The sequence below is a fragment of the Vulpes vulpes genome, chromosome 5 (assembly GCF_048418805.1).
Source record: "Vulpes vulpes isolate BD-2025 chromosome 5, VulVul3, whole genome shotgun sequence".
NCBI classification, from domain to species: Eukaryota; Metazoa; Chordata; class Mammalia; order Carnivora; family Canidae; genus Vulpes; species Vulpes vulpes.
In genome coordinates, this window is record NC_132784.1 from 99,669,972 (window position 1) to 99,685,188 (window position 15,217).

At 34.3% G+C, this 15,217-nt stretch overlaps 1 protein-coding gene across 4 annotated transcripts in view; it reads left to right on the plus strand.

The window, feature by feature from the left end:
- BRINP3 (BMP/retinoic acid inducible neural specific 3) overlaps positions 1-15,217 on the plus strand; it is a 381,312-nt gene that overhangs the window by 204,911 nt on the left and 161,184 nt on the right. For all 4 annotated transcript variants that reach the window (XM_025991327.2, XM_025991328.2, XM_025991326.2 and 1 more), the window contains one exon: positions 3,062-3,252. In XM_025991327.2, coding sequence (XP_025847112.1) covers positions 3,062-3,252 — 191 coding nt within the window. The remainder of the gene's footprint in view (positions 1-3,061; positions 3,253-15,217) is intronic.

The window sequence follows — 15,217 nt, forward strand, 5'->3', positions numbered from 1 at the left end:
AAAAAGAGACATAGTGAAGATTACTCTTCACATATTTAAATGGCTTTCTTGAATCTTCAGAAGGCAAAACTCATTTCCAATAAATCAATTGAACTAATATTTTGAATTTCATATATTACTGATTTGAAGAAGAGATTAGATATTATTTTAAAGAATAAAGAAGTAAGCTTCCTTCTATCTACAGAAATCTGTAGAAAACATTGTGGATACAAGGAGGCTAAACTTGGATATTTGGATGTATTTTCTAAATAGAATCACCTGAAGACTGCCAAGTCATCCAGAATTTCATTTTAGTCATAATATTAAAATTATTAACTTACTAATTACTTTAAACTTTCATTGTGAATAAATGTTTTAAATCATTCTCACTTCTTTCTTATGGCTGCACTGTATTCTACTGTACAGAAGCAAAATAGTTTATTCTTAATGATTAGGTATCTGTGTTGCTACCAATATTACAAAGCAAGCCACAGTAAGAAGCCTTTTGCATAATTTAGCCAGTATTTTTTGGGATAGGTTCTTAAAAGTAGGATTGCTGAGTCAATTATTGTTAACTATTGCCAAATTTCCTCTCTATAGTTAAATCATTTTGCATGACTACCAGCAATACATCAGAGGGCCTCTTTCCTTCCAGTTTGCCAACAGCTTTGGCAAAGTTGTTAAACTTTTGGATTTTGGCAAATTCTGTAATTGCAAAGTGATATATCAATATATTTTAATTTGCATTTCTTGTACTATTTTTACCTTTATTTCCTGTATTTTCTGCTTTATGAAAAGTGTTGCCATTAAAGCAACTTGGCAAGTTTGAGTCTTTAGCACTCATTATACAAAGTTCTTCTTTTTCCCATTTAATAATTTTTGGCCCAAATTGTACAATATCTCATATCGAGACTGTTAACTTTGCTTCCTTTTTATTTACATTTACCAAGATCTTTGCCATTTGGTTTTTAACCTTGCTTAATAAGACGTGTCTGTTGTATTAGTCCATTTGGGCTGCTAACAAAACACCACAGACGGGATAGCTTATAAACACCAGAAATTTATTGCTCACTGTTCTGGAAGCTAGAAATCCAAGACCAAGGTACCAGCAGGGTTGGGCTAGGGCCCTTTTTAGGGTTGCAGACTTTTTGTATTTTCACATGGCAAAGGGGCAAGGGATCTCTCTTGGAGTCTCTTTTATAAAGACACTAGTTCCATTTTTGTGAGCTCTGATATCATGCCCTAAGCACCTCCCAAAAGCCCTACTTCTTAATACTTTTATCTTTGGGGGTTAAGATTTCACATACAAGTTTTGAGAGGACCTACACATTCAGAGCATAGCACTTGAATAGGTGATAGATCCTCATGGGAGTTCTTAGACTACCACAGAACTGTTGTTCTTTGTACATCCGTGTACAGGATGCTTGTTTTGGTACTCCCTCACAAGTTGGTTCATAGGGGATTTTTTTTTCCTCAGAGGAATTGGTCTTTCTGAGATAATAGTTACTGAAACTTCCATACTAGTTATCCTCTTTTCCCGGGGGATGAATAATTATTGAGGATTTTTTTTTTGTTTGTTGCTATAGTAATTTACATATATTTTCCCTTTTCTCTTTCAGATGTTCCCACCTGAAAGCTATTTATCATGCACATAACCTAATGCTTTTGATAATTTAACCCACTTACTCATATTTTTGGAGGGATTTTTTTTTCACCTGTTCCAGTTAGGCTGTTTGACTTCCAGTATGCATATCGGGATCCAAATACAAATTGAGAATGTGACCTTTCAGAAATAACATTGTTAACACGTTACTTCTGGTATCAGTTGACCCGATCTCTTGCTTTATCTACTGTTACAAGCTGTTACTTATGATTGGATAATAACCTAGGATATGTCATTTTTAATTAGTATTATTTTATTTATTTGGTATTTTATAAAACTGGCTTGCCAGTTCATAAGTGGGCATAATGCAGCCAGAACAGAGTGTTTCTGAAAGAATGACAAGTCTGACAATTTTGTACTAGATAAATATCCAAGAATATGGAAATCTGAAGATGGCAAGTTCTTAAATTTAAATAGCATCGATATTTTTTGTCAACAGTTGAACACTGAAAATTTCAGTTTAATTATACTTTAAATTTCATCTTTGAAAATCTGTTATCAAACCTAAGTCCTCCATGGAGGTTAGTGATTTCCGTAGAGCTTATTTAATACATAATATTTTTATGTAATGCCACATGTAGGAAACCTCTGAATTTAATTCACATATATTTACACAACTATATATGCATATGTATGTTTTCTCTGCATTTTCAAGGTTCAATTAAAAATGGCTAGGGGCACCTGGCTGCAGAACCTGTGACTCTTTATCTTAAGGTTGTAAGTTTGAACCCCACATTGGGTGTACAGATTACTAAAAAATAAAATCTCTTAAAAAATGGCTAGTGTTTAGTAATATGTTCGGTCATGTTTCCATTAGACATGCTGATCTGCAATAATCATTTCTGAGTAAATACAATCTTATATCATGAACACTACTTAACTTCATTTTACATATTTTCCTTTCTTAATTTGCTTTTGTGCCACAAGATGTTAGGTAAAGTATATGAGGAAATCAATAAAATCTTTTTTTAAGATTTTATTTATTTATTCATGAGAGACACACACACAGAGAGAGAGAGAGAGAGGCAGAGACATAGGCAGAGGGGGAAGGAAGCTTCACGCAGGGAGCCCGATTCAGGACTCGATCCCGGGTCTCCAGGATCATGCCCTGAGCTAAAGACAGACGCTCAACTGCTGAGCCACCCAGGTGTCCCAGAAAGTCAGTAAAATTTAGAGAAATTGTTCCACAAATGCTAGCTATTCGAAATTTACTAAATAAGCATTTACAGCCTTCAATATCTCAAGTATCTTTCTAAGTACATGAGAAATATCCATGAACAACACAAAAGTTACTTGTCCTTTTGTTGCTTATCACTCTTTTGTTTCATTATGTCTGTAGTCTATACTTCCTCACCTGCAGATAATTGAAAAATTGATTTTAAGTGGAAAATGGAATAATTATAAATATTGTTAATGCAGGAGAGGAGTCACTCACAATTTTTGTGGACAAGCGGAAGCTGAGCAAAAGATCTGAAGGAAGTGATTCCAGCACCAATAGCTCTTTGGTCACTCTGGAGACGCTACATCAACTAGCTGCTTCCTATTTCATTGACAGGGACAGCACTCTTCGGAGACTTCACCACATTCAAATTGCATCCACTGCCATTAAGGTATGAATGGGTTTACTCTAAAATGATATCATACCATTATTTTTTTCCTAGTTCTAAAACTCATCTCTATATATTTGCATGTACCACTGATTCTACATTCTACAAAATGGTTAAACATTTCCAGTTTTTGTAAGTTATGTGATAGATTTCAGTGAAATGGTATGTATCTTGATGTAACTTTGTGGCTTAATAATTGGGTCAAGGCATCCTCATACCCTAATGTTAATTGAAATACATTTGACTTGTGTAAGCAGACAGAGGTAGACAGACTCCCTCATGACATGTAGGTGGACAAAACTTTATTTTAATAACATTAATTTATTTTATGAATGTTCATATTTTATAGTATGTATTTAAAAGCATGCTGAGAAGGTGCCATGTTACCCTCAAAATGGTCAGTGACACAAGAGTCATTGAGAAGTCCTGATTTAAGGAATATTTTCCCCCATTACTTTAAAAATATAATTAAGAAGTAAAAGCATTTGGGTATAAGTTTCTGGCGGTCAAGACACAGCATAGTCTAGATTTCTGGGTAAACTCCCATGTGTTCACTAGAATCCTGCCTATACTAAGGTTGGCTTTACCAAAACTGGGACAAAGTAAGAATAAGGTCCCTTTAATTAAAAAAAGAAAAATAGAGGAGAGTGAAATAGAGGGAGAAATAGACAGACAGTGGCTTCCAAAACATTAGACTTCTTGGCACATTTCTCTGGCAGTTTAAATCAATATGTTATTGTGTTTAGTCAATGGACATTGCCAAATAAAGAATCCTCACCATGTGATAGGGTGATCCAGGACTAAGTTACCAGGAGCAAACTGAAATATAAAGAGCATTTCTTAGTGTTTTACCTGTAAGATTTCATAATCCATGTAAAAATCAGTCATTAAATGTATTATTGTATTGCTTTATGATTTTAAAATTAATATGTGTGTTTTATAAGTTAATCAAAGGATAATACTTCAGTATTTGGGGAATTCTAAGAAAAATTAGCCCAAAATATATATTTTGTGCAAGATGTACAGGAAAGAATAAAAGGTGGTACAGAAATATATCTAGCTTATAGGTTACACAAATAATACCAGCTGTCTTCAATATTGCTCGTAGATAAAGTGTGGAAAAGATCTCTGTAGATATAAATTACACAATTGTAGTTAGTCTACTTCTGACTGTAGAACTTCTGTTATATTGGATAATCAAATATATAAACACTATTTATGTTGTATAGATAAAAATGTGGCCAGGTTGAATGCAGATATTATAGTTAATCCAAAATATTGTAAGATAGAACACTGTTAGAAATACTTAGCTTGAGGTTGCTGAGGACAAATAGACTTTTTCAGAACTCAATTTCAATGACATAAACAGTAACCTAAAGTGTATTTTCTAATAGAAAACATCATTGTTGTAAGTATGTTTATTATATGGCTATTGATTTTTTTTCTCCGCCTCAAGTAGAATTATGCAATAGAGTTTGTACTTCACTCAGTAACAAATATTCATTCACAGTTTATGTAGAAACAATGCAGGGTCACTGAGGACTTGGAGCAGGACTTGGATCTGGAGAGGTCTGGTCACAGGAACAAGATCTTAGGGATCAAAGGCATCTGCTTATCTCTAAGCACTTAGCTACACAAATGTGCATATCCCCTTGAAGGCTGAGCTGGGGGATACTGGTCTGCTGTGATTGAATGGGGCCTTGCTGGCTGCATGGAGTTGCATCTAATGAGACATGAGGGACCTCTCACTGTTGAAGATGCCCTGGTCTTCATCAAGCAGCAAGTCCAAATTGGGACAGACTGTTGCCAATCTTTAGCTGCTGCCTCAGGATGGTTTTTGGTGGGTGGGCCCCCTCCTCACTGAAGACTATGCAGGTGCTTGGTGCTGGGCCCCAGCTTCACAGATTTGGAAGCCCCAGGCAGCCCCAGGCAGGATAAAGGGGTGTATATGCCAACCACGTGTGAAACAGTTCAGGGTGCCTAGGGATTGGGAAAAAAAGAAAAAGAAAACTTAATGGATATTTGTAGGTAATTCTGGTCTCCCACGAGCAAAGTATGTATCAGAAAAATCAACATGTTTTAATGATGTAAAGTATTGCACACAATATTGTTCTTCAAATGTGGTGATTCAACTCTGCTGATACAACTGTGTGGTAGAAATGAGCTTTATGTTTTTTTAAAGATTTTATTTGTTTATTCATGAGAGAGAGAGAGAGAGAGAGAGAGAGAGAGAGGCTTAGAGACATAGAGACACATGGAGCAGCAGGCTCCATGCAGGGAGCCTGACATGGGACTCGATCCTGGGTCTCTAGGATCACACCCTGAGCCAAAGGCAGGTGCTAAACTGCTGAACCACCCAGGAATCCCAGAAATGAGCTTTAAAGAAATGACTTTACTTTTCAAGATTCTATTTATTTATTCATGAGAGACACAGAGAAGCAGAGACAAAGGCAGAAGGAGAAGCAGGCTTCCTGCGGGAACCTGATGGGGGACTCCATCCTAGGACCCTGGAAACATGACCTGAGCCAAAGGCAGACCCTCAGCAACTGAGCTACCCAGATTTCTTAAGAAGTGACTTTTATAAGTAAGTTATCTAAGAGCAAGAGGAAGGAGTAAGCTGGAATTTGGAAGAGTGAACAGCCTCACCTTTAGAGCTACAGGGAATGTTCATTATCCATTAACCATGGAAAGGTCCTCCAGAGCACACAATGGACATATTTTAAAATGTGTATAGAGTGGCTGCAGATGCAAAAGAGAAGTGGGGCTTTAGATCAGGGAGAGGGAGCAGAGAACACTATGGGGATGATACAGGAATCGATAGTAAAGGGAAGTAAACAGATCTGTGCTGTAACTGAGGGAAAAATGGAAATGAGATATTGTCACTCCAGTGGCAACAATAGGAGTAAGAACATAGTCACAGAATTACATTGGGAGTATGAGGGTGAGTCTCAGAATTACATGGGACAGAGGGGAGGACAATCAGTCTTTGCAGGCAGGATTTAATTAGGTCTGGATGGAGTTCTCTTCTGAGGCAGTTGTAATTTTAAGTGACTGGTGATTTTCTGGTGCAGGATCAGCTGCTGTCTGGGTTACTGGAAAAGCCCTAAGGGAAAGCTCTTGAGGAGGTCTACAGGCTCCTTTATACCGTGCACAACTGTATGTGCCTGTGCATTTTTCTGGGGAGAGTATCTTACTTTCATTAGTTATCAAGTATGTCCCTACACAGATGAAAAGTGTCTCTCCTCAATTATAAGATTATAATTGCTTCGATGTCACTTAACAGAATAAGAACTGAGGTTGGGGATGGGGTGGGGGTGTATAGGGGGAATCTAAGGGCATTCAACTACTGAAATCCTTCAAACTTGAATACATTGTTCAATGCAAAGGGTTTTTGTAGTTCATTTGAACTCAAGATCTTAACTTCTTTACCAAATCCCAAAAGGGATTTATTGCATTGTTTGTATATTTAAAATTTTCAACGAAGGGTAGCAAGATCTGTAGTTTCTTTGATAAGCCAAAATGTTTTGTGTTTGAAGTGCCATGAAGTAGGCATTTGATCTCTTGAACAAATATATGAAGTTGTCTCTTGATTTACAGAATTTAGGAAACAAAGTATAGTTAAAAAATAAAGTCAAGAAAGATTATTATAACAGCAAAAATATAATTAAATCTGCAAAATTAGTTCTGTTTTTATCATGCTAATTCTTGCAAAACAGTTGGACAAATAGTGTTAACTATGAGCCAATTTCTAGAAAATGGGATACAACAATTTGTTGTTTTTATATCTTATAAATGTAAATGTAGGCTGCAGTTTACTAGCACAGCTGGAAATAAAAAAAAAAGAGACTCAAACACCTTTGAAGCTTAATTAACTGCCATATTATTCCAATTAACAGCATTTATATCAAGTATTATTTCTCAATATTATTATTATTATTTAAAGATTTTATTTACTTATTCATGAAAGACACAGAGGGAGAGACACAGGGACATAGGCAGAGAGAGAAGCAGGCTCCATGCAGGGAGCCTGATGTGGGACTCGATCCTAAGACTCCAGGATCACGCCCTGGGCTGAAGGCAGGCACTAAACTGCTGAGCTACCCAGGCATCCCTCTCAATATTATTTTAATGGAATAACATATCAAATATAATTTCTAGAATTGGCCATTATTTTCAGAAGATTCAATTCAATCGACCCAACTTATCTAAAAGATCACATTAACATGTTCTTTATGCTTATTATGAAGTAGTCTAATAAATTAATCTTATGTGATCGACAATGAAAATATATATTTTGAGAAAATGTAATCTATCACTTGATGTGGCATGTGCATTTTCCAAAACTTCCTTAATAATCTAAATTTTATAAATCAGGTAACAGGCAGTAGGTAAAATTAAATTTTTTATCACTTAAATCTTTTAAAAGAACTAAGTTATTATTTTCTCAAAATAAGTACTGATGAATTCATTGTATTTCTGGCATATTTCCTGTACAAGAAAAAAATCAGATAGATTTTTAAAATTATAGTGTTTACAATTTTTTTCCAAGAAATTTAGGAATAACAAAATAATATGTTAAAATTACCTTGAAGTTCAACATACCAACTACAAAAATCCACATCCAAATCATGTTTTAGTGCCACTTAGTTTCCTTAAGAGTGTTGCAGGTAATATTGAGAAGGAGCTCCATAACTTTAGATCTACATTTCTGAAATTATAAAATCCATTAAATTTAAATTTATAAAGCCCTTTATAAAATTAAGCCTGAAATGAATTTCTAAGAAGCATTTTTGATATGGAACTTATTTTCTCTTTGAGAATAAAATCAGTAAAACTTCACAACTAATATTTAAATGTTATTTCTACATGTTCAAAAAGCTTACCATAAGAAGACACAAGATAAGAAAATTTACATGTAAATCATTCATAATAATTAAAGGTTGATTTAATGTATTAGTTTCATTTTCAGAAAGGATTCTTTTGGCAAACTCTTTTAGGCTTTTAAAAGAAAGTTTTAATTTACACACAAACATAGGCATCTTGTTACAAGTCGTACATTTAACTTAGTACATTTAACAAGTTCTACATATTTTTTCAAATTCACAAAAAAGTGTATCTATATTTTTTGTGTATACATATTTACTTACCTGTAATATTTTTAAGCCTAAAAGAATAATATATTATTCCAGCATAATTAATATAAATTTAATGTCATGATTAAATTTATTAAAAAACAAATTTTTCAGAACAGTATTCATATTTTTACATATTCAGAACTTCCATATTCTTGAGAATAATTTTCTACTTTTTTATAAGCCTTTATTCTTTGTGTTGAGCTTTCTTTATTTTCGACAAAGTCCTAATTTGCTAGAGAGCAAAAGCAGAATCTGTTTATATTTTTGTTTTATTTCTAAAATAGCTTATATATGTTGGCTACAGGTAAATTAGAAAAAGAAAATTAAACTTGACTATATAGATTAAATATTTTTTAAAATTTTTTAAGACTTAATCACAGTATAATCAACATACAGTGTTATAGCAGTTTCAGGTGTACAATATATGACTCAATATTTCTATACATTACTCAGCGTAGATTAAATCTTAATTATATAAATCAGGGGAAAATGTAAAACTTCTATTTGTGGTATTGTTCTGCATCTGTTTCATTCTGCTCCACTTTTCCGGCCATGTTCCTCATATAAGCTTTGTTTCCTGTGCAAGAACCTACTTTCCTTAAGCCCAACATATTGTATTTGTTTTCTGCTCCCTCAACATCTCAGTTGTCATATTATCTTCACTCAAAACCAACCTGGTGTTTATATTTATTGTCATAAATCATTTATAAATATATATTTTATGTTATAACTGAGTGCTGACTAAATTATCTCTTTCAATTTTAGAGAAAATATGTAAAGTGAAAAAGCCTGAAAAAATAAAATCAATAAATGAATTTAATATTAAATAAAATTAAAATCTCTAAATAAATATGCTTCTAGCCAAGATGGAATAACAGGGGGACAGAATCCATCTTACTACAACAATACCAAAAAATAAATAAAAAATATAAAAATACTGGATTTTAAGGCACTGAACAATAGGCAAAGAAGTACAGTAATCCATGAGAGAGAAAATCAAACTAATGTGAGCTTTATGATCACCCCAGCTTATTGTCTTGAGTTTCCAGGATGTGGTACAGACCAAAAGTTTCCATAGGTTGAGGGAAAACCCCAGAGTGTGATGAGATCTAGGTGTTTTCTAGTTTGTTTGGATAGAATGTCAAAGAGGGGGAAGCAATGAAGAGAGAGAAGCCCAGAGAACTGCAGAGAGCTGCCCTTGGGTATTTAACAGAATATTTTTGAGTGTATACCTATGAGGAAATTACCTAACATCTGGGAAGAAACCATTAATCTTGTACATCTCCATCAAAGTTCATGGGTGACCAGGTGCATAGTCAATGAGCAATATTTTAAAGGGAATTTTTTTTTTTTTCTGAGCATGAGGTCAACAGTGGGTTTAAAATATTCAGTAAACCATGTTGCAAATAGATGTACTATTGTCTAGGATTTGTTGTACCATTTATAGAACATACGCAGAGCAGATTTAGCATAATTCTTAAGGTCCCTAGGATTTTCAGAATAGTAAATGAGCATTGGCTTCAACTAAAAGTCACCAGTTGCCTCAGCCCCTAACAAGAGAGTCAGGTGTCTTTTGAAGCTTTGAGGCCAGGCCATTTGCCTCCCTAGCTATGAAAGTCCTAGATAAAATCTTCTGATTCAAGGCTGTTTCACCTCCATTGAAAATCTGATGTTTTGGGGCACCTGGGTGGCTCAGTGGTTTAGCACCTGCCTTCAGCCCAAGGTGTGATCCTGGAGTCTCAGGATCGAGTCCCACATCAGGTTCCCTGCTTGGAGCCTGCATCTCCCTCAGCCTGTGTCTCTGCCTCTCTCTCTCTCTCTCTGTCTGTCTCTCATGAATAAATAAAAAAAAAATCTTAAAAAAAAAAAAGAAAATCTGATGTTTAATGTAGTCACCTTCATTAGGTACCTTAACTAGATCTTCAGCATAGCTTTTGCAACTTCGACATCAGCGCTTGCTGCTTCACCTTGTCCTTATACAGATACTTGTTTCCTTAAACCTCACGAACCAATCTCTGCTAACTTTTAACTTTTCTTGGATTCTCTCAGCCTTCATAGATTGAAGAGAGTTAGGACCTTGCTTTGGATTAGGCTTTGGCTTGAGGAAATGTTGCCACTGATTTGACTTTCTATCCAGACCACTCAAACTTTCTCCATATCAGCAATAAGACTATTTTTCTTTAAGTATCTGTGTCTTTATTTGAGTACTGCTGTTAATTTCCTTTGAGAACCTTTCCTTTGCATTCCCAACTTGGCTGTTTAGTGTAAGAGACTAGATTTCAGCTTATCTTGTTTTTGGCATGCCTTTCTCACTAAGCTTAATCATTTCTGGTTTTTTATTTAAAGTGAGAGACATGTAATTCTTTCCTTCACTTGCAGGGTTATTAATTGGCCTAGTTTCAATTTTGTTGTATTTCTGGAAATAAGGATGACTGAGTAGAGGGAAAGAGACAGGGGAACGGCCAGCTGGTGAAGCAGTCGGACATACACACTTATCGATTAGGGTCATCGTCTTACATGAGTGCAGTTTCTGGTCCCCCCCAAAACAATCACAATAGCCACATCAAAGATCACTCATCACAGATCACCAAACAAATATAATAATAATGACAAAGTATGAAATATTGTGAGAATCACCAGAATGTGGCTCAGAGACACAAAGTGAGGAAACGGGGCAGCCCAGGTTGCTCAGAGGTTTAGTGCCGCCTTCAGTCCAGAGCCTGATCCTGGAGATCTGGGATCAAGTCCCACATCAGGCTCCCTGCATGGAGCCTGCTTCTCCCTCTGCCTGTGTCTCTGCCTCTCTCTCTCTGTCTGTGTCTCTCATGAATAAATAAATAAAATCTTTAAAAAAAGTGAAAAAATGCTGTTGGTAAAATGGCAGCCAAACACCTGCTCTCAAAAAGTGTTGCCACAAACTTTAAATTTATAAAAACTACAATATCTGTGAAGCACAATAAAATGAAGTATACTTATAATTTCACTGAGACTGAACTATTCTCTGAGCCCTAACTAACAAATTATAAGGCCAAAAACAATAAAACTGTCTTCAAGAACTGCATTCCAGAACACAGCTCAAGAACACTTATAGGAATATAAACAAATACGCCCAACATGCAACAAAGTGAGATTCATAATGTTCATCAGTCAAAAGTTCCAGGCAATGAAGAAGCAGGAAAACACAAATAATGAAGAGGATTCAGACAACTAAAGCAGACTCACAATGAACAAGGACATTAAAATTAGAGGATATGAATATTAAAATGTTTATTATAATTGCATTTTGTATTTCCTAAAATAAAAGTAGAGATATGAAGATATAATAAAGAACCAAATCAGATTTATTGAGATGAAGAATATAATCTTCAAATAAAAAATACAGAGGATAAGATTAAAAACTTACAACATGGCACAAAATAAGATTAGTGAAATTGAGATATAGATACATAGAGTCTACACAGTTACTCTCTAAAATGCAACACAGAAAGAAAAAAAAAAAGAATGTGTAAAACAATGAACAGTGAGCTGTGGTACAATTTTATGGGGCCATAAATTGGTGTAGAGTCTCAAGGAAGACAAGGGTGAAGGGGGCATGTATTAGATACCTAGAGCTATGTAACAATATTATCATGAATTTAAAGGCTTAAAATAAAACACATTATCATCTTTCTGATTTTTGAGGGGTGGGGTTGGAGGTGGGGGTTTTCAGTGGCCCAGGAATGAATTAGCTAGTTTCTCCAAACAAGGTGTCCACCAGAGCTACATTTTCACCTTATTCTCTTTTTTTTTTTTAATTTTTATTTATTTATGATAGTCACACAGAGATTGAGAGAGAGGCAGAGATACAGGCACAGGGAGAAGCAGGCTCCATGCAGGGAGCCCGATGTGGGATTTGATCCTGGGTCTCCAGGATCACGCCCTGGGCCAAAGGCAGGCGCTAAACCGCTGTGCCACCCGGGGATCCCTTCACCTTATTCTCAACTTGATGAGGATTAATTTTCAAGCTTATGTGGTTGTTGACACCATTCAGTTACTGGTCAAGGTATGAGGGTCTCAGTTTCTTGTTGGCTCTTGGTGGGAGATGACATTCAGTTATTTGCCAAGGAACACATATTATATGCCAGCTCACAACAACTTAATTTGTTCACTCAGTTTCAGCAAGGAAGAGAGTCAGTATACAGAATTACAATGTTATGTTGTGTAAATATGGACATATAGTTACATAATCACATATATTCTATCACCTTTGCCATATTCTATTCAGAAACAAGTCACATTTCCCACCTATACTCAGTAGGAGAGCATTACAGAAGAATCTGCAAACTATGCGGAAGGAGTTTTGGGAGCCACCTTAGAGTCAGTCAGCCACAGACAAAATTAAAAAAAAAAAAAAAGAAAAGAAAAGTTAAGAGTCAATTTCCAAAGTTGATCAGAATTTAATCCTACAGATCCAAGAAACTCAAGAAACACCAAACATGAGAATCCTCAGGAAAATGACAATCAAAGCACTTCTTATTCAAGTTACACAGAACTAATACTAAAGAGAATATCTTAATTTTCATGAGTTATCTGAAGAGTTCCTGCATGGATAAAGACATCTCTACTCAGATATAAAGCTTATTAAGACTGTAAGTGCTTAGATGTAAGTTAATGAGGTATGGGGATCAGGTACAGAGGAACAATGCTGAGGATGACAGCAAATTTCTTGGAAACAATGCAAGTGAGAAAACAGTGGAGGTGCAATCTTTAAAATGTTTTAAAAATCCTGTCAAATTAGATTTCATTTTCTAGCAAAAATGTTTCAAAAACAAAGGAAAATATATTTGTGGATGTATAAAATCTGTAAGAATTCTGGGGCACCTGGCTGTCTTAGTCGATTAAGGGTCTGATTCTTGGTTTCGGCTCGATCATGATCTCTAGACCTGCATGGGCTCCGTGCACAGTTCTTAGTCTGCTTGAGATTCTCTCTCTCTCCCACTGCTCCTCCTGCTTGTGCTCTCAATCTCTCTCTCTAAAATACACACATAAATGAAATATTTTAAAAAGTCTATGAGAATTTTCCATCAGACCTGAACTAAAGAAATGATGTAGTTAAGAAGGAAAATAATGCCAGTCAGAAAAAAATGGATCTGCACAGAGGAATGAAGAAAAGTGGTAGAAGCACCAACATGGGTAATGTTTTTTTTTTTATTATTATTATTAATTTAAGTCTCTTTAAAAGAGACTTCAAAGAAAATTACAGTGTATTTTGAAGTTTATAGTATATGTAAAAATAAACAGTAGGATAACAGTACCATAAAGATCAATAGAGGAAAATGAAAGTATATGACTGTAAGGTTCTTGTATTATCAGTCGGATGCTATAGTATGATTTGAAGGTTGATGATAAGAATGTATACTATGAATCTTAAAGCAGCCACTAAAATCACAATCAATAGAGCTGATATGACAAGGAAATGACAAAATTGAATTATTTAAAAATTAATCCAAAAGAAGTCAGAAAATTAAGAAATAGGTAAGAAAGAACAGATGGAAAAAAATAGAAAACAAATATCAAGTAGACAAACTTTAACTATATATTGATATGATTTAACTCAATCATAAAACAGCCTAAACTCTTCTGTTAAAAGGCACAGATCATCTCATTGTATTAAAAAAAAAGGAAGATCCTATTTTATGACACCTATAAGAAAATCACTGTAATTTAAAAATAGGTTAAAACTAAATAGATGTTAACATTGGAGTGACTTTTAATATAAGAAAAATATGTTTTAGAAAATAATATTACTAGGGACAAAATCATTTCATAATGATAAACTAACTAGTCAGTCATCCAGAGGAAATTATAATACTAAACATTTAAGTCCCTAGTAGCATAGCTTCAAAACACAAGAAACAATAAATTATAGGAGAGAAAAAAATAGTAAAGAAATCCATAATTACAGTCAGAGTTTTTAACAGCCTTCTCTCAATCTTTGACAGAACAAGTAGAGAGAAAATCAGCAAGGGTATAGTAAACTTAAACAATACTATCATTCAAGCCATGCAAGGTATGTATTAATAATAGACAATTATCTGGAAAATACTCAAATATTGAAAAGCTAAATAACACATTTCTAAATAACCCATGACTCAGAAAAAAATCAAAAAGGATATGAGAAATTATTTTGTACTGAGTAAAATAATGAAAATATAACATATCAAAATCAATCAAATATTGGTAAAGTAGTACTATGGGGGATATTTCCAGAAGCAATATTTTTATCAGAAAAAAAAAAGTGATAAAATAATGACCAAACATTCCATAAGAATATGAAGATGAGCAATTAAATCCAAAGTAATCAGAAGAATGGAAAAAAATTGAAAGCAATGAAGTAGAAAACAGAAAAATGACAGAGAAAAAAAAAACAATACTTTTTTTTAAAAGTGTATCAATAAAACTGATTAACATTTAGCCAGAATTATCAGGAATTAGAATAGTGAATAGATGAATTATCAATATCAGGAATGAGAAGTAACTATATATCACTATAAAATACAGTTATAAATGTTAACAAGGATTGAGGGTGAACAACTTTGTGATTATAAATCACATGTATTTCTATTTACTAGCAACATACAATCAGAAGTTGAAATTAAAATTGATAAAAGATTTAAAAGTCCTATATACTAAAACCAAAAAAAATACTTAAAATTTAGTTATTGATTATTTTAGTATTTTCACTATTCTACTTCAAACACACATACATACAGGTGTGTATAACCATACATATAGGGATATATCCATCCTCAGACTGTCCTCTCTCTTTGTGTGTCTCTTGTTCTCAGTCATAC